Raw genomic sequence first — 18,840 nt, 5'->3', positions numbered from 1 at the left:
GTGCTTCTCACCCTGATCTTCAGATGTTGCAATACTATTTGGAATGTAGACAGATTTTGGAAAATGTTCTCCTCCACAGGTTTTATCCATCTCTTGTTGTGGTAAAAGAAGGCAGGAAGCCCAAGGGTATTTGAAAATATGGATGTAAACTCACAATCTTTCCTTAAGAAAGGACTTCATGACAGTTTTATAGTCTCTGTCAATCAAACTTCTAGTTCTTCCATACAAGCTTTTACTATTAGTCATTTGTATTATGGTAGCACATAAGGTTCTCAGCTGCAGATCCACTGGGCTAAGCACTGTGGAAAGTAAGAAACAGTCCTTGAAATGCTTCTGAATTTTTTAATTAGTCTGTTCCTTACAGCATCTTGCATACATTTTACCAGGCCTTTTACACATTGTTCCATACTGATCACCTAATGGCATCAACAGAAAACAAATCTTACAGTGAAACAAAGGTGAGGGGAGGAGACCTGCCATGCATCAGTTGCTCTGTAACTGTTTTATGCATCTGCTCTTATGCCAAGGTAAGTGGAAGTAAGGATATGGGAGATGTAACTCAGCTAAGAGCTCTCCTTCCCCATGAAAAGATGCTGCCATCCTACACATGTAGAATGGGTTCAGAGCAGTAGGTCTTAGCTCAGACTTTGATGTCACATAATCCATGGAAGTCTCCCACATAAGAAAATTTCAGCAGTCTGTATAATCCCAATGTAAGTAATACAAATTAATTTCACATTCTATTCTAGCAACTAATGGCAATCAGGGAAAATATCCATTTATGGTTGAACTTCCAATTTCAACTAACACTCGCTCCAGTGACCACCAATGTATGTAGTCTGGAATGGGGAGCTGGTGTGCAAGAATCTGACACTTCGTCTCTCCAGAGACAGTTTCTGCATTATACTGTTTTTTGAGATTGCTTATAGGAAGAGTTTTCCATATGTAACAATTCAGAGACTTGCTGAAAAGCACATGTAACTAATATTAGAGAGATGAAATGCTGATCTGCTTCAAGCAATCAGAAAGCATTAATCTAAGGAGAGCTCTGCCCTGCCCTGCCCCTACCATGTTGGTGCACAAGACCCAGAAGGTGTGGAAGTGAGATTATATCAAGTTGCTATAAATCAGTAATAGGAAAGTTAGTTTCCATTTTATTCATTAGTTAAAACTGCATTCAGTAGGACACATTAGGTCAAATCCCTACTGAGTTAAAAGTGTAAATCCTCTGACACAACTGGTTGATTTACACTCTTTGTAAAGGGGAGAAAAAACATTGCTTTTGCTAACACCATAACCAACCAATTTAAAATGTTGAAGAATTAAAAGAAAAAAACATTTCAAATCTTTAAACATAGAATTTGAATCCAAAAAAAAAAGGTTTCCTGATCTGCTTCTCATCCTAAGATTTTCTTTGTTGAGAAGTGTTCAAATATTACAAAATTACTGTTTTTTACTTTTGCTTATACCAATTATACCATTATACCAATTTGAGCTATGCTATAAACTTGCCAAATGTATTTACTTGAACATTTGCACATTCCAAGTAACAGGTTTCAATATAACAGATTGCATAATAAATTAAATTAAAGATTGAATTATTTAAGTGTCATTTTTGGTCTGATGAAAATCCACTTTTGCCTGTTTAATTTAAGCCAAGTGCTAACATTTCTTGTAATTAATATTTTTATCCAAAATAATTACTTTTTAGTGAAATCAGAAATACAATGTTTGTAAAATGACAGTAACAGGCTAAGGTTTGGAGAGATGATGTAGCTGTGATTGTTCAAGGAATATATAGGAGCCAAGGCTTTTTTTCCATTTCATCTTTTGTTGGACCAACAGTACAGTTGGGAGACATGTTAGATAAGCTTTCTGGTATTTATCTCAAGATATGTCTGCTTTTCTCCTTAGACCTAAAGAAGGGCAGTCTGTGCCCAATACAGTTGAGTCCAATTAAAGATGTCACCAAAAATCCTCGCCAACATGTTTGGAAGACTTCCCCCTCATCCCCCACTCTAAATATGTAAAGCAATCTGTATATTATATAATAAGGGTCTGACCCAAGTTCATTTAAAAAGAATGAAAGACTCCCAGTGACTTCAGTGGGCTTTTCATCAGCCTGAATTTGAAAGAAATAACTGGAGAGACTATATAAAAATGTTACAGAAATTATATGAAGAGAACATCACAAAATATGTAACAATGCACCAGGTGGCTAGTAGAAATAGATATACAAATTATTTCACAGAAAGACTGCAGAGACTATATAATGAAAACAGCATACAGTACTTTGTTCCCTTGATATATGCTGAATTACCATTATAGAAACTACAATGATGAATTCTGTTCATCTACTAAAAGGAATGAAATAGGTTAATTAAATATTTAAAAAAAATACATTTCTGACTGGAGTTTAATAAAAAAGTCTTTCAGTATTATCTTAGATACTGCCCAGAAAAAAAAAAAAAAAAAAAAATCAACAGATAATTATGATCTAGAGACTTCCTTTCAAAAGACACACATCTTCATTTCTTTTTGCTTCTATTTGATACACATAATTAATCATAGTTGTGCACCCTCAGAAGAAATAGCAATTTGCTGATCACAGAAGGAAGTTATGTGTCTTTTTTAAAAAAAAGAGAAGTACTTCTTGAAGTATTATGCAACTAATTTGCCATTACAGCAACATTGTTGCAGAAGTGATGTGTCCAATGTTGATGCTCAGTATTAAAAGTGATCAGCAAAGTAAAAAGCAGTTCACTTCTTTTGTTGTTCCTGCTGTGTGATGCAAAAACAAAGCCTCAAATATTTTTCTTCTGCTTTTTATAAAATAAATAAAATTTAGAGTTTAAGGAAATGTGCACAAGCCTCATATTCTTCATGTCTGAGGTTTCTCAGGCCTTAACTGAAAGAGTCAGGAGTTGTCTCTTTGAATAAAAAGACAAAATTTCCCTCAAATGCTTTACAGGCTTGTTTATACAAGTAAACTGAACCCATTTAATTTCATTTGGATTTAATCTAACGTAGCTAACTCACTGCAAACTCCTATGTTGGAGACTCTTACAAATCAGTGAAATAGTGAGTGGTTTATTTTGGTTTAATTTAAACCCAACTGAATTCAAATTAAGGTAAGCAAAAAAACCCAACACTCCTATGTCACACATTTGCACAATTTTAACTATATTGGTTTAAATCCATACCTCAATTTTTCTTTCTGGGGAAGGCATCATATGCTTTTGTTTCTTGTTTACATCAATTTTATACAAACTGAATAAAAATAGCTTTTCTTCTTAATCAGACTGTATTTCCATGATGTTTTATGTCAATCCTACTGATTTTCCTGTCATCTGTAACATCTCTCAAGGAAAACATACAAGGCAAAAATTTAAAAGTGAAGCAGCAATAAAATACTAACTACAAAAGTAAAACAGAAAAGCCTTTAAAGCTTTGTTTATACATCATTATGAGTTTCATAGTAGCTAGGGTCAGGAGGGACCGGAACAGATCATCTAGCTGACCCCCTGCCACAGGCAGGAATGAATGCTGGGTTCACAAGACCCCAGACAAGCGATCATCCAATCTCCTCTTGAATTTGCCCAAGGTAGGGGCAAGGACCACTTCCCTGGGAAGTTGGTTCCAGATTCTGGCCACCCTAACTGTAAAATATTGCCTCCTGATCTCTAACCTAAACCTATCCTTCATCAGCTTATTACCATTGTTCCTCATCACCCCAGGTGGTGCTGGGGAGAAAAGGGCTCTTCCTATTTGCTGTTGATCTCCCCTGATGAGTTTGTAGGCAGCCACCAGGTCCCCCCTCAGCCTCCTCTTGCTGAGGCTGAACAGGTTTAGGTCCCTCAGTCTCTCCTTGTAGGGCCCCTCATCCAGCGACTTGGACGAGGCGGTGGAAAGCACGCTGTCCAAGTTTGCTGATGACACTAACATGTGGGGCGAAGTGGACATACTTGAAGGGAGAGAGAGGCTGTAAATAGAAGACAGGCTAGAAAAGTGGGCAGACAAGAATAGGACGGGGTTCAACGTAGACAAATGCAAGGTGCTGCACCTTGGGAGAGGAAAATGCCAAAAACCTAGTTTTTTCTTTGCTAGGTTTCCTTTAAGAACCAAAATTTGCCAACATGTAAAAACATCTTTACTGAAAATTGCTGACTATAATTACAGTCTCTTCTGGCCTTACAGTCTAGGAATCTATGCATACCAACTCATTATTTTACCTTTTCCATTCAACATTAGTATTTTAAAATGTATAAAAGCTGTATAGTGTGGCACCTCTTGCCAATAGAACGTTGCACATTAAATGATATTTTCAGAATGCAATTTTGCCTCTGCTATAAGGATGTTGGCTCAGACTGGGAGGTTTTTTTTGGGAGGCAAGAGTAAGAAATAACGCAGCTGGATCAATGCTGACCATGACCAAAACTTTTTTTTGGATGCAGATGGCTGGACAGGCTGTGGGAAAATTAGAGGTTTTTAAAACTCAGATAAGGATGCAGAAATCTGCAGGGAAAAGTGTTCATCCCATTAACCTTATTTTTAGTGTAAGTCACTGTGATCCAGCTACTTTGTTTAGTTATGACCAGGGATACTGGTTTTCTCTGCTAAAAAAAATTTCCAATTTTTGGATTAATAAAACGTAACCTAAAATTCACATTTTTCCGCTTTTAAAATGAAATACCACTATCTATATTAGTGGTGTTTCATTAAAAAACCCAAACGAACCAAACCCCACCCCCCCCAAAAAAACAAACAAACCACAAAGAAAAAAAAGTGTGGATTTGGGGTTACTTTTTTTTAAATTTGAAAATTGGGGATTTTTTTCTCAGCGAAAGCCAGGATCCCTGGTTATGATGGGCAGTGTTAACAGCATAATTTTTCTTTTATGCTTAAAACCAAGTGAAGAAAACTGCTACCAGATATCAAGTCTAACTACTTACAGCAATGGACTGTATTTGAAATGCTAGTGTACTTAAAAAAAACAAGGTCCTAAGTAAAATATGACAAAATACTCAGAAATATCAAAGCATCTTCAATCGTGTAAAAACAAGGACATGAAGTAGAAATGCTTGAAAAGCCCCACTGTAAGTTTTAAACATGGAAGTGATAGTTCCATGCAAATAAGCATTCTTGTCCAGCTATTATAGTTCTAGTAAAACAAACATATTACACATTTTGACAATTATTTCTGACTTCTGCAACTCTTACTGTGAACTTAAAAAAGACGAAAGAGAAAGCAGCATTAGCAAAGAAACAGTTGAAGCTAGTTCTAAATTTCCTAACAAACACAAAACACAGTGAAATAAAAAACACTGATTAATTAGACAAAGTGTGTTAACTTCACCCTTGCTTCCAAACTCCTCTCCCCTAATCATACACAAACTAAAATAATCTAAAAATGCACATTCAGAGATTTCTACTGGATGTGAAAAAGTGTATTAAAAAAAAAATCTCTGCATTTTGGACCCGGCAACTATATACAACGGAGGGTTATGCTGGCTCTTATTAAATAGAGTGTTTACCAACATGCATAGTGTTTAAAATTGCTTTTTTGGGTATGAAGGAGAAGAGCAAATTATCCCTGTTCACTGTTATCTCACCTATAATAAAGGACTAGAATTCAGTATTTGTCAAGGAACACTGCTACCATCCCAGGCAACGACTTGAGGTAGGAGATAATTAGTTTATGTATTTTAGCAAGTTCTTCCTGTATTTGCTTTTCTGCTTACTAAACAACATCCATCTGACAGTGCAGAGAAGAACCATGGGGATGAACTGGTTGCAAATGTTGCTCAAAAATGTGCAAGTGACCATGATTTGGGAGAATTAATGATCTTAAGGAAAGGAAGACATGAGCACAGCAAAACAAGGATGCTAAACTTAAAAGGAGAAACCAGAGAAAATACAATGTCCCATGGATAAACAAATTAAAAGAGAAGATGGGGTTAGAAAAAGAATCCAACGGAGGGCTGTCATTTTCTAACAGATATAATAATGACAGCTCAATACCAAGCTATTTTAGTACAAAGGAAAAAATAAGAACCACGGGAGACTGATTTGGCTATACAAGGAGCTTTCAGGCTGTCTTCAAAACCAAGATAAATGCACAGGGAACAGAAGAAAAAGACATGTTGCTGTACAGAGCCATAGCACAAAAATGTAGGGAAAAGCAGAAAACAAAAATGAAAATCTTATTGTAGTCACAAATGATAGTAAGGGCAAAAAGAAATCTACAAAATTTACAAAAATATCAGATAAAAAAAAAAAAAAAATCAGGGAAACTAGGGGTAGCAATGCTCAATGAGCAAGGTGAGTGTAACAGGTCACCCTCCCCGGCACCACTTTCTGGTCATTTGCACCTTATGTGGGGCACCATTAGAGTCTGATTTGGAGCTCGTGTCCCGCCCTCTACTTGCCTGCCATGTCTTGATGGAAATTATTGTTGATGTTCTTGTGAGCAAGAGACTGCCTGTTGTATTTTGTACATTGGAGTCTTTCGCCTACACAGGGCTGACCCCTGTGTTTCTTTAGCTAGGCCTTCCTGTCCAAAACCCACCAAACAGGGTGTGACTCCAAGGCCTATTACTGTTTCAGGCCTTGTTATAATTTGGCCCTCTGGCGCTCGGGCTCTCCACAGCCCTGTCTAGCTCTCCACCCTCTCTGGGGCTTCTCTTGTCACCCCCTCTCTGGGGGCTGGGGTTCCCACGCTACCATGAGTCCCCTATGAGGCCTCCTCCATCCCCTAATAGCCTTGCCCAAACCACCAGTTAAAACAGCAAACCAAAACACAAGCCCCTGGGCTATAACGTAAATTCACGCTGCTCGGCCAAAACATCATTCAAGCCACCCCAAGGGTGCTCCATCTCTCACCAGTATCAGGAGCTGCTTGTGCAGTCAGGCCTCTTCCCTTTGCTCATTCAGGCAGAGCTCCTTCCCCCTTGGCTGCCAGCAGGGAACTACTCACCTGGCCTCAGCCCTAGGGTTTAAATGTGAGCCAGGCCCTGCCCCTTCCAGTCAGCTGACCACTGGCAGGTGTGGGTCACTAGCTCCCTCTGGTTGCCCTAGCAACCTGCACCTGGGTAGTTAACTCTGCTCTACCAGTAGCAGGCACCCTAGTGCCCTGCTACAGTGAGCTATCACTGGAAGGCATTAGGAAGACAGAGTTGTTCCATCCTTTACTTCAGTCTACATGAGAATGAAAGTCTGCAATTAAAAAACTAGCAGAATTGATAAAACAAAGAGGGATGCTGTTTCTCAGCCCAGCTTCAGAAGGTTTTTGGGTATATCATCAAGACCTGGTGTTCTTTTGTTTTAGATCCTTTTAATTGCAAGTGCTATTTCCACTTTTCATGGCTGTAGTTCTCTTTCAGCTGTCAAATAATTATTAAATTATATTTGTTAATCTTTGTGCAGTTCCTCATAGTATTATTTCCTCTGGTAAGTTCACTTGCAGGTGCACATCCAGGTGCACATCTGCGAGGGGCAAGCAAGGGAGTGTATGCTTAGGGGCAACGAACATGGGTTCATTAGAGGCAGGTCCCGTCAATCCAACCTGGTGGCTTTCTATGTCCAGGTCACAAGATCCTTGGACGCAGGTGTCGCGGTGGATGTAGTCTTTCTGGACATTAGGAAGGCCTTCGACATTGTCTCTCACCCCATTCTTGTTAAAAAATTAGGAAATTGTGGTGTCAGTGCCTACACAGTCAGATGGGTCGCCAATTGGCTGGAGGGCCGCACCCAGAGAGTGGTGGAGGATGGGTCATTTTTGACCTGGAGGGATGTGGGCAGTAGGTTCCCCCAGGGCTCAGTCCTTGGGCCCACACTGTTCAACATCTTCATCAGCAACTTGAATGAGCAGGTGAAAAGCACCTTGTTCAAATTCGCGGATGATACTACGATGTGGGGAGAAGTGGACATGCTAGAAGGGAGGGATAGGCTGCAATTGGATCGGGACAGGTTACAGTGGTGGGCGGATGAGAACAAGATGGGTTTCAATACTGATAAGTGCAAGGTACTGCACCTAGGGAGAAAGAACCAGCAGCATACCTACAGGCTGGGGAACTCCCTTCTCGTCAGCACAGAGGCAGAAAAGGATTTTAGGGTCATTGTAGACTCCAAGATGAACATTAGCCGCCAATGTGGGGATGTAGTCAGGAAGGCCAACCGTACCTTGTCATGCATCCACAGATGCATCATGAGCAGGTCCAAGGAGGTGATCCTCCCCTTCTGTATGACACTGGTCAGGCCGCAGTTGGAGTACTGCATCCAGTTCTGGGCACCGCACTTCAAGAGGGACAACATGGAGAGGGTCCAGAGGAGGGCCACCCACATGATCGGGGCCAGCAGGACAGACCCTACGAGAAGAGGCTATGAGACCTGAATCTGTTCAGCCTCCACAAGAGAAGGCTGAGAGGGGATTTGGTGGCCGTGTATAAACTAGCCAAGGGGGACCAGCAGGCAATGGGAGTCCCTGTTCCCCCGAGCACTACTGGGACTAACAAGGAATAATGGCCATAAGTTGACAGACAGTAGATTCAGGCTAGATATCAGGAGGCACTACTTCACAGTAAGGGCGGCTAGGATCTGGAACCAACTTCCAAGGGAAGTGGTGCTCGCTTCTACCCTGGGGAGGTCTTTAAAAGGAGGCTAGATAGGCACCTTGCCAGGATTGTTTGACCCCAGCATCCTTTCCTACTCATGGCAGGGGATCGGATTTGATGATCTGCTTCTGACCCTACCAACTATGAAACTATGCTTTTCTCACCTGTCTTTGATTAATCACTCTTGTTTGTAGAGTAAAATAAATCACCCTTTTCTTGCTGTCTTCTAATTCCTAGCATACCTCACTCATCTCTTCTGCCTAACTTTTGGATACATTTACTCAGCTTTGATCTGTCCTCTGGTCTTGTTTTTCTTTTGTTTCTACTCAGTATATGATCAAATTCACAGATTAAAAAAAATGAGAAAGCCACTGAGGAGAATAGAATTAAAATGAAAAGGAACTTCACAAGTTAGAGAATTAGGTTACAAAAGCATAATGAAATTGAAAGGCAAATGTACAGTGCTCAGGGATGTCCCGGGGGGGGGGGCATGTCAGGGCGACTGCCCTAAGCCCCATTACTTTGGTGGGGCCCCATGCAGCTGGACCAGCTTTGTGTCTGGCTGCTCACCACCACTGCCACCTTCCCCGCTTCTGCCGCCAACACTGCATCCACGCCTCACACAGGCTGATTTGCCCAGGACCCTGCACCCTGCTACGGTTGTCTCTGACAGTGCTACACATAGGATTGAAACCCAAAGGCACAGATTCTGAATTGCAGATAACTGGCATAGAAGTAGCATTTTCAAGAAGGCTCTGAGCATTATAGTGGATCACAAAGTCAATACAAGTCCGCAATATGATACTGTTGCAAAAAAGCAAACACATTCTTGGGTTGAATTAACAGAAGCATTGTGTAAGACTAGGTTGTAATGATTAGGTCACTGAAGGAAGGCAGGGCAGAGACTGAATCAGAGTTCAGGAGCCAAACTACCAAATCCAGAGGGAAATCCAGGGGCAGAGTCTGAAAATTAGATGCTGAGTTACCAAATCCACAGGATGATCCACAGGTCAGATTCTGAGAACAGAGCTAAGCAGGTTCAGGAAGCATTCATGGGGAAATCCAAAGCTGGAATCCAGGAACAGAGCCAAAATTAAGGTCAGGAACCAGGAAAGCCGGCGAGCACAGGGATCAAGAGGCTTGCAGAAACAGACTACAGTCAGAACTGCTGCCCTGAAGGCTGCTGCCATAGATGGGAATAAATGGGAAGACTGAGCTCCCAGCAGCAAATCAGGAAGCCAGTTGGTTAACTAGCTAGGGCAGAGCTTGTCAGCAAGAGCCCCAAGGCAGGTCTAGCTACCTAGGTAATTAGGGCACCTATACACGTGCTGGACATCTGCTCCAATGCATGCTATAGGAGCCACTCTAATTAAAGCGCTCCCCACTCCACCCCAGAGCACATGTAAAGACTCCCTTACTCCAGGCTAGGATCTGTGACACATTGTACATGACATGGAAGACTCAGAACTGGTAAGACCTCAGCTGGAGTTGTTTTGGGCACCACATGTTAAAGGAGAAACTAGAGACAATCCAGAGATGAGCAATGAAGAAAGTAAAGAATTTAAATTAATCCTGCATAATGAAAGACCTAGGCCTGTCTGGTATGGAGAAAGGGACTAAATGCTGCCAGGATAGAGGTTTTAAAATTTTATACACTGCTATAAAGAAAATTAAAAGATGCCTTCTTTTTGCCACAGAGGTTAGGACAGGAGACAGTGGACTTAAATTACAGCAAAGACTGACATAAAATATTAGGAAAAATGTCCTAATTATAGTCATCCTAATCACAGTTCCATAGAGCAATGGAAAAAGCTACCTAGGGAAGTTGTGGCATTTCCTTTATTAAAAGCTTTCAAAAAGAGGCTGGGTAGATATCTATTTTTTTTAATCCAGTGAATCCTAAATCCTAGATGAACCTTGAGGTCCCTTCCAGTCTATTACTTGACTACTAAACTTCCTTTGCTCATCCTTTATAAAACTTTCAATATAAGGTGTAACAAGTTCTGGAAGCATTTATACTGTATGTAGTCAATTATTCCCATACTTCAGGGCTCCTGCCGTTTGTCATTACAAAGTCTTCCTGCCCCTCAGCCCTCTCTTGAATGCATCACTTGGCTTCTTAGTATCTTTTTTTCCACCTCCCTATTAAGTATTGAAGGTTCAGTGGGACATGCTTTTTACAGGTAATGAGTAAACTTTCAAGTATCTGACTGGGGTGCTGTGACAGAATGAACCCTGAAGGTAGTTGTGATGTCCCTGTAGGCCACCCTAGTCCTATTCCCACACCAGGTCCTCCATATAATCCCCCTTTCTATCTCACCTGCCATGCCATGATGTTCTTTTGATATCAATTGGGAGGCTGTCACTGAGTCCTGGAGGGCTCTCTAGCTAACTGAGCTGATCTTTCTGGGCCCTCTCCCCACTAACCAAAGCCTCCACTGTTCCCTGCAGGCATTTCTCAAGCCCAATGAACCTGCCGGTGCCTTGCTAGCACTATTCCAAGTCTACAGTCACTTCCTGTCATCCTATCAACCCTAATTAAGTCATCAAGGCTTTTAATCATGGCCTCCAGTCTCCCCCATAATCCCACCCATGTCTCATGGGTGTCATTCTGCTCTCCTTCACCCTCCTATACAGACTTCATCCCTCTTGGCTTGGCCCATAGATTACTTTGGCTGTAGGTCTTTAATCTGGGTCCACTTCTCAGCCTCAGCTTCTCTCTTTCTTAGGGTTCAGGCTCTGGTCCTTTTGCTCACAGCCTGCTTGATCTCTCTCTTGTACACCTGTTCAAAATGCAGCGTGCCTCTAAGGCACCCTTGAGTGGCCTCCTAACCACCTATACAGCTACCATCTGATCCTCCAGTAGTTACTATTCCTACCACAAAAACACAGCTCATCCAGGTACTCAGAAAACAAAGACCAACCTGAACTTAAATCATCTCCATTCTTGGTGAATTTAGGACACAAAAAGAAGCCTCTTCACCTTTGCATGTCAGGGCTCCCTTTACTATAACTCCAGGCTCCACTGCAGCCTGCCTGGGAGTTTCTCATCCTTTCCCAGCCACGGCTAAAGTGACTCTGTTGGGCTAAGGGTAAGTCTCTTATACCAGTAAGTCCCTTCCCTTCTGTCCAGCCCATCCTGTAGGCAACAAGCACAGTGGTCTCTCACTGATCCTTTCAGCCCTCCTTGGGTTCAAAACACCTGTAGCACTGCTGTTGGGAACTGCTGATACCCTGCCTTTTTTTCCCCTTTAGATGTTTGCCTCTTGGGTCTTTTCCCTAGTAACATTATTGTCTGCCTTCCCTCCTGTACTGTTTTTTTTCTGAATTCCTATCCCTTTGGGTCAGAAAGACTCTACTCTTAAAGGGTCCTCACAGGTTCTGCTTGTCCTCCAGCCTTTTCCCAGTAATAGGGTAAGGGTTCCCTGTCACAGGTACCTTGCACATAAGAGTTAAACTGACTACCAGATTCAGGGGTGGCTATTTTCTCCAAGCAGCAAGTGTATGAGAAGAATTTTAAATATTTTTTTAAAGCTTAGTATGGTTACAGGCAGGTTTACAATTACGTAGTAAGAAGTACTGATATTAGTCATTAAAAATTACATCACAGTTGAGTTTAGCCAGCAGTGGTTAATTACACAACAGTTAAATCAGAAGAATACTATATTGAAGGGCAATTGCAATGCAAATGTAAATAGAATGTAATTTGCCTGAGCACAGATTTGGCAAGGACACATGGGGTTTCATTTGAACACTTAATGGAAAGCAACAGAGGACTTTGGATAACCACATAGAATCTCTTCATGGCATAGCAAACTGAGGTTCCCTCCTATAGCAGTCCCCCATCTAGCACTGTGCAGCATTAGTCTAATCCTGACTCAAATATTTTGTTGTAACTAGAAAATAATGTGTTTTTGGTTCTGTTTTGTTTTAAAGAGCACACCAAATAATACATATTAATTAAATGCTGTTTAAAAACACTGCAAGCTCTAATGTGAACAGTGTATAACCCTTTTTAAACAAAGTTTTAGCTGGTTCTGGTTAAGTCTAAACTCCTGAAGTTGAGGTATATCAACAACATGATGAATTTGGTTTAACTAACAAGCTTATTAAAAAGCTAGCTTAGATAGTGCTGTATTTTTTCATCCCAACCAACTAGCACAAGTAAAACTATAAACTTGAGCTATCTATTCCGTGGTCTCAAAATGTTAGCTAATAGCACTTTTAAAACACCTTTTGACTTGATCTTGACGTATCTCTATTGAGAAAACAAATGTGCATAATAAAAATGTCAATGCTGGAGCAACTAAAGGAATAATGCCAGTTAGTTTACCACAAAGTTATTACCTTAATCCTAGACTTTCTATCTAATTAACTACCTCTTTCTTTCCAGTTACTCAGAAGATAAATTCCTTTTGGTAGGTTTCAAAAATATCCTGTGACTGAGAGAAGTTATTATGTAAACCTGACATTACATAAAGGAACAGGTATGGCTCAAATACGGCCTACTGTTACACAGTTGTTGTTTATATGAAACAGATAACATGTACCAGGTGCTGGAATCAAATTCTCCTGTCTCCAAACACAGGACAATAAAAATCATAAACGAAAGCTTTATGGTGTGTGAACTTGAGATAACATCAAACAGGTTTAATGGAAAATGAAGTGCAGAAGTAAATCTATTACAATATTAACAAAAGGTCTGTGATCGCGGACACCTGGGTGATTAAAGACAACAAAAATTATTACAAAAATCATAAAAAAACAACATCTTTAGAGACTATGGGGCTTTTTTGTTTTCCTTAACTCTAAAAAAAAATTCATCAGCTGAATTTTGAAGATTAAAGGGAATACTTTTTTAAATACAGTTTTTGGGGTATTTCCTTTGATATTATAATTTAAAGCAATAGCAAGCCCAAAAAATTAATTTCTGTTTTGTTTGAATTATAATGCACTTATCTTAGTGAAGGATGTTTGATGTTTGAGTGGTTATAATAGATTAAGTATACTAATTCTACACTGGAAGAGGTTGCATCATCTATTGTGCAAGGTCCATGGAATTCATATAAAAATGTGAAGGCAAAGACTGTGCATTTGTAATAAGTGCATTAAAATATATAAATAGACATTTTCAATCAGTTCATGTACACATCTTCGAGTTTTACCGTGAATCACTAAACTCATAAAGCATGGCTGAAATCGGACTCCATTAAAGTCAATGGAAAAAACTCCCTCAAGTAAGTTAGGATTCCAACTAATGGGTCTACAAATTGAGGATAAATCATGAAGTAGGTGCACAGCATTACAGTACAAGAAAAATATTCCACAGTGGCACAGTATGCAAAGTGATCCACACAAAGTAAACAGAATGTCAAGTACATAGATGATTCACAAAAGGGAAAAGGCCATGGCCACAAGTACAGTAGAAGAGAGCTAGTACCATCCTAATCAACCTCTACAACAGTGGTTCTCAGATTTTCAGGGATGCCAAGGTGTGGGCACTGCCATGGAAGCCAGGTAGAACAGCCCCACACAGCTCATATATCACCACATAAACCTAATGCAGGCAGGAATACCACAGCTCTTCCCAATGTGACACCCATCTGCCCCCCACTCCTCCTGGAAATAGAGGTACATGAGGCAAATGGAGTTACCCTGTTCACCTTTGTTTCCAGGACAAGCACGGGGAAGGGCTCCAGCAAGAGCCCGCAGCGCAGCTCTACCTGGCTGCCATGGTGACGGCAGCACCCCAGTTGAGAAACACTGAGGTAAGCTAAGGAAGCACAACAAGGGTCCTCAACCTGCAGGGAACCTCTGATCATCACCTCCAGGCAAGCAAAGGTACACCCTGGGTGAACAACAAGTCATGGTGGGCAACTAGGCCAAGTGCAACGAGACCCAAGGAGGCCCATTGGCAGCTGTGTCCAGCATGAGCCTATCACAGTAGCAAACTACCCTGTGTGAGATCTACTTGCAGACACCCAAAAAAATCAGGGTTATTTAAGATAACCATGACTTTTTTCAAAATGTTTCATACACGTGGATCCCAAGATCATTCTCTTTCCCTGCAGCTCAAAGTCCAGTCATTTGGGTGATGAAGGAATTGAGTTGTGGTTGGGCCTGCTTTCCCTTTAGGAGAAGAAGCAGAGGCATGCACAGAGCGTGGCTCCAAAGCAACATCTGGTGAAAACATTCAAAATTCTTCTATGAAGGGTCATGTGCCTCATGAAGAGGATCAATGTGCACACCACACCTCAAAGAACAGCTCTTGAGTTCAGTAACATTTTTTATTTTTGTGTCACGCTAATTATGTCCCAAATGAGAGAGTTAACAACCTATGACTTCTGAAAAGTGTTAGGTCACTTGAAAGCCACTGAGGGCATGTCTGTTCAGTGTTAGCTAAAGGCTGCAGGGCACAAAATCACCTTTTAATAAGCAGAATCACTATAATCTGTTGTTAGATGATGGAAATAATGTGATAAATGTTTAAAGTTAAAACTCTGAAATAAAAATTAAGACTTTTCTTTGAGTATGTATTAGTGTAGCTCACATCATCCACATACTTGTGAGACTGTCAAGACTAGTTTCTGTTGGGACCACTGATGTGCCCTACGGCTCTCCTTGTTTCCATGGTGGGGCATAAAGGTGCCAGGGTGAGTATTCTTTCCCCTTATAACCCATGATATTAGGGCAAACTGAGCTAGTATCTGATCCTGTAATTCTTAGATCATCTAAACTCTTTCAGAGTTTGCTGACAATTTTTTAGAACTCCTGTTCTCTTGTTTTGACCTCTGTGAACTGATCAAGTCACCAATGGACTGAACTTCACTAGTGAGAACCCCCTATACAGTTGTAAATACACAAACCATTCCTCTTGCATGAATTCACATTTGCCTGAAACTCTATAAAAGACTTTCTATAGAAGCAGATAATTATATTATTACTTCATTGGGTTTCCTCAGCTTCAGTCTCCAACGTGGTCCATTGTTAAAAACATGAAATCAGTAGTCATAAAGTCTGGTTCTTGCCCTAACTTCATTTCTGATTCACTGAATGATCTAGCAAGTCATTTTGTTTTTCAGTTTCCCTATTTATTAAATGTGGATTATGAAACTTGCCCTTTTTGGAAGCTGAGATATCGATGAAAATGTGCTAAGGTATTGGGATTTTTTTTCTTTTGTCAGTTTGGTTGTTGCATTTTATTTTGGATTTTTGTTTTTATTTATTTTGGGAGTTTCTCTGGAAGTCTGTATCAAACACGTTATACATATATCCCTTTAACACATCTACAAGCTCACTAGGTTATGATTTGTATCGTCTTGCCTGGATGACAAGGTTCACACACATATCTTTGTTGTGTTTAGACTTCAATTTTAATATCTTATCCTGAGCCAAAACAGAACTCTCTCATATATAAAGCAGCACCATGCTCAGTTGGGAGTTTTTGTGTTTGGATGGCAGCTGGATTAAAGGTTACACCTGTGTAAGGATCTGTAACTTCACTAAGGAAGCTGCCCCTTTAAGGGCAGGAGGCTAGGAATTTTGGGCTCTGTCCAGCTGCAGAGTTATGCAATGAGGGTGGCTGGGCAGAGCAGTCAAATGGCTACAGGTCATCAAGGAGTGAGGGCCCTACCAGAGGCATCAAAACAGTAGGCCAAACAAACTGTGTAGTAGCAGGTCAGAGAGCCAAGCCCACACCACCAAAGAGTCTGCAGGGCCCTAACGGCAGACAAGGTTCTTTGGGTAAATCTGGTATCTTTTATTAGACCAACTCAAATAAATTGGAAAAATTCTTCTTAGCAAGCTTTTGGGTTTAAACACCCTTCATCAGGCTGAGGAAGCCTCTGCAGTTGGTGTGTGTGCTCTTCCTGGATGGAATAAACAATAAAGAAGCCAGAGATGGGCTGGTATGCATGCAAGACTGGTAGTCAGTGAAGATGTAAATTGAGGAGTCAGTTGGTGAGAGAGGCGGGGGGGAGGGAATTAAGGTAGCAGGTAAAATAGTGTTCCTGGGATTGCCACCTCACAAATCTCAAAAAGGCTTTCACTCAACAAGGACACTCCTCCAGAGAGATAGACCACACATTTGAAAGAGCCACCCAATACCACATTTACTACACCCCACAACAGAGCCATCAGCATTCCTGGATCCTACAGCTGCACCTCCAGAAATATAATATATCTAATCCAGTACACCAAATGCCCTGCTGGAAAATACATAGGAGAGACCATACATAGGAGAGACCAAACAACAACTGTGCACCCGAATGAACACACACCAGAAATCTATTAAGGACAAGAAAGAACACCCAGTTACTTGTGGAGGCACATTTCTCACAAGAAAACCACTCTCTCTCCAATCGCTCAGTTCTAATCCTCAAAGGGAATTTATAAAACACCTTTCACAAATGGGCCTATGAACTGCATTTCATCAACCTCCTGGATACAAAGAATCATGGACTAAATATACACATTGGACTTATGATGCACTATAACCTGCCTGACATCTGACTCCCCAGGTACCTCTCTGCTATTTTACCTGCTACATTTATTCCCATTCCCCTTCCCGCCCCCTGCCCTCTCACCCACTGACTCCTCAATTCACATTTTCACTGACTGCCTGTCATACATGCATACCAGCCTCTGGCTTTTTTACTGTTCATTCCATCCAGGAAGAGCACACACTAACTGTAGATGCTTCCTCAGCCTGACAAAAGGTATTTAAACCTGAAAGCTTGCTACAAAGAATTTTTCCAGAAATTTGAGTTGGTCTGATAAAAGATATGGGATTTATCCAAAGAACCTTGTCTGCCTATGTCCTTAGACCAACACAGCTACAACCTAAAACCCCAGAGCCCTAACGGACACTGGTAGTGACACAGTTCTGGATTCCTGCACAGAGGGCACATGTCAGAGAGATCCACATGTACACAGACTTGAAGAAAAAAATGGTAAGTATTATTCTTTATGTTGCAAAGCCGTCTAATAAAATTTTAGCAGAAAGTTGCATGACACTTACAAATGTGCTCCATGTAATCCTTTCATAGGACTGTATTGCCCTGGATAGAAACCTTTCTGTTAAAGTGCCTAATTACTAGGTATCTTACAGTCAACATTTTCTTTATATTTAGATTTCTATTCCTATGGCCTTCCTGAATTCAGAGTTTTGTGGTTCTAAAATATCATAATAAACCCTACTTTTATCAAAATTCTCTCTGATGTGGAGCAGATCTTCCGTGGAATACTGATCTTGCTTTCCTGTCCAAACAGTCAGGCTGTATCTAAATTGAAACACAGTTATTAAATTGGTACATCATCATTTTAACACAATACATTCAAGACAAAAGCACCTTACTGATTAGCTTCTAAAAATAACTGAGATCCCAGTATCTTAACTTTAGACACATAATTACTTACACATAGGTAAAAAAAGGTTATGCCTGTAAGATCAAGTAATCAGAAGCTGGGAAACATCAGAATGAAGGCTGAGTACATGTACTATGACAGTTTTTAATGATATTACTGGATAGTAATTTTCTCACAGCTCTTTAGCTTCATTTCAGTGCACAGAATGGATGGCACTTAAAGGTAGCTTTTTGATATATTTTTCCTCAATGTTCTTTCAGTGCTGATCACATCGCTTAAACCAAAGTTTTAACCATGTTGCTCATTTTCTGGGCACCCAACTTGGGGTATATGGGGCTATATTGGCTGAGTGCTCAGAGCTGTAATTGAAGTAAATTGGAGCTATGCATGAACCCATAAATTGCTATGAAAAAACTAAAAACCTGAAAAAATTAAGCTCTAAATATCTCAAATTGGGCACTCGAAATTAGTAGAGACTTGACAATTTTTAATTTGATGTCTTTGGGTCTCAGATTTGCCCTGTAAATGGTGATATTGACACTATCTTATCTCAAAGGAGTGTTGAAAAGACAAATACATTAATGCTTGTGAACCAAGGGGATATTATGGCAAGTGCTAAACAATAACCTCAAAAGGTAAGGAAGTTGATAATTCTGTATTCAGCATAGGATTTAAATAAGAATGCAACAAACAGGGTTTTGACCACACTGAATTAGAAGAATCCAAATAAAGTTCCCATTCAATAAGCACCTTCTGTTTCATGCACTGAATTAAAATTAAGAAAGAATGTCTTGTGGAAAGCAGCAATACATGATGATCACCAGTTAAAGACTGTATTATAATGTACACACGGGGCAGGTGG

General features: G+C 40.5%; 1 protein-coding gene across 3 annotated transcripts in view; it reads right to left on the bottom strand.

The window, feature by feature from the left end:
- Positions 1 to 18,840, bottom strand: part of FAM151B (family with sequence similarity 151 member B) — a 59,284-nt gene that overhangs the window by 3,342 nt on the left and 37,102 nt on the right. The window contains exon 6 of one of the 3 annotated variants that reach the window (XM_090038171.1): positions 17,811 to 17,893. In XM_090038171.1, coding sequence (XP_089894297.1) covers positions 17,811 to 17,893 — 83 coding nt within the window. Of the gene's footprint in view, positions 1 to 17,312; positions 17,894 to 18,840 lie in introns of those variants that run through there. The other 2 variants (XM_090038169.1, XM_090038170.1) reach the window with 2 other exon arrangements.

Source organism: Crocodylus siamensis, chromosome 3, assembly GCF_052110815.1.
Source record: "Crocodylus siamensis isolate JL-2025a chromosome 3, ASM5211081v1, whole genome shotgun sequence".
NCBI classification, from domain to species: Eukaryota; Metazoa; Chordata; order Crocodylia; family Crocodylidae; genus Crocodylus; species Crocodylus siamensis.
This window is presented reverse-complemented; position numbering and strand designations above follow the sequence as displayed.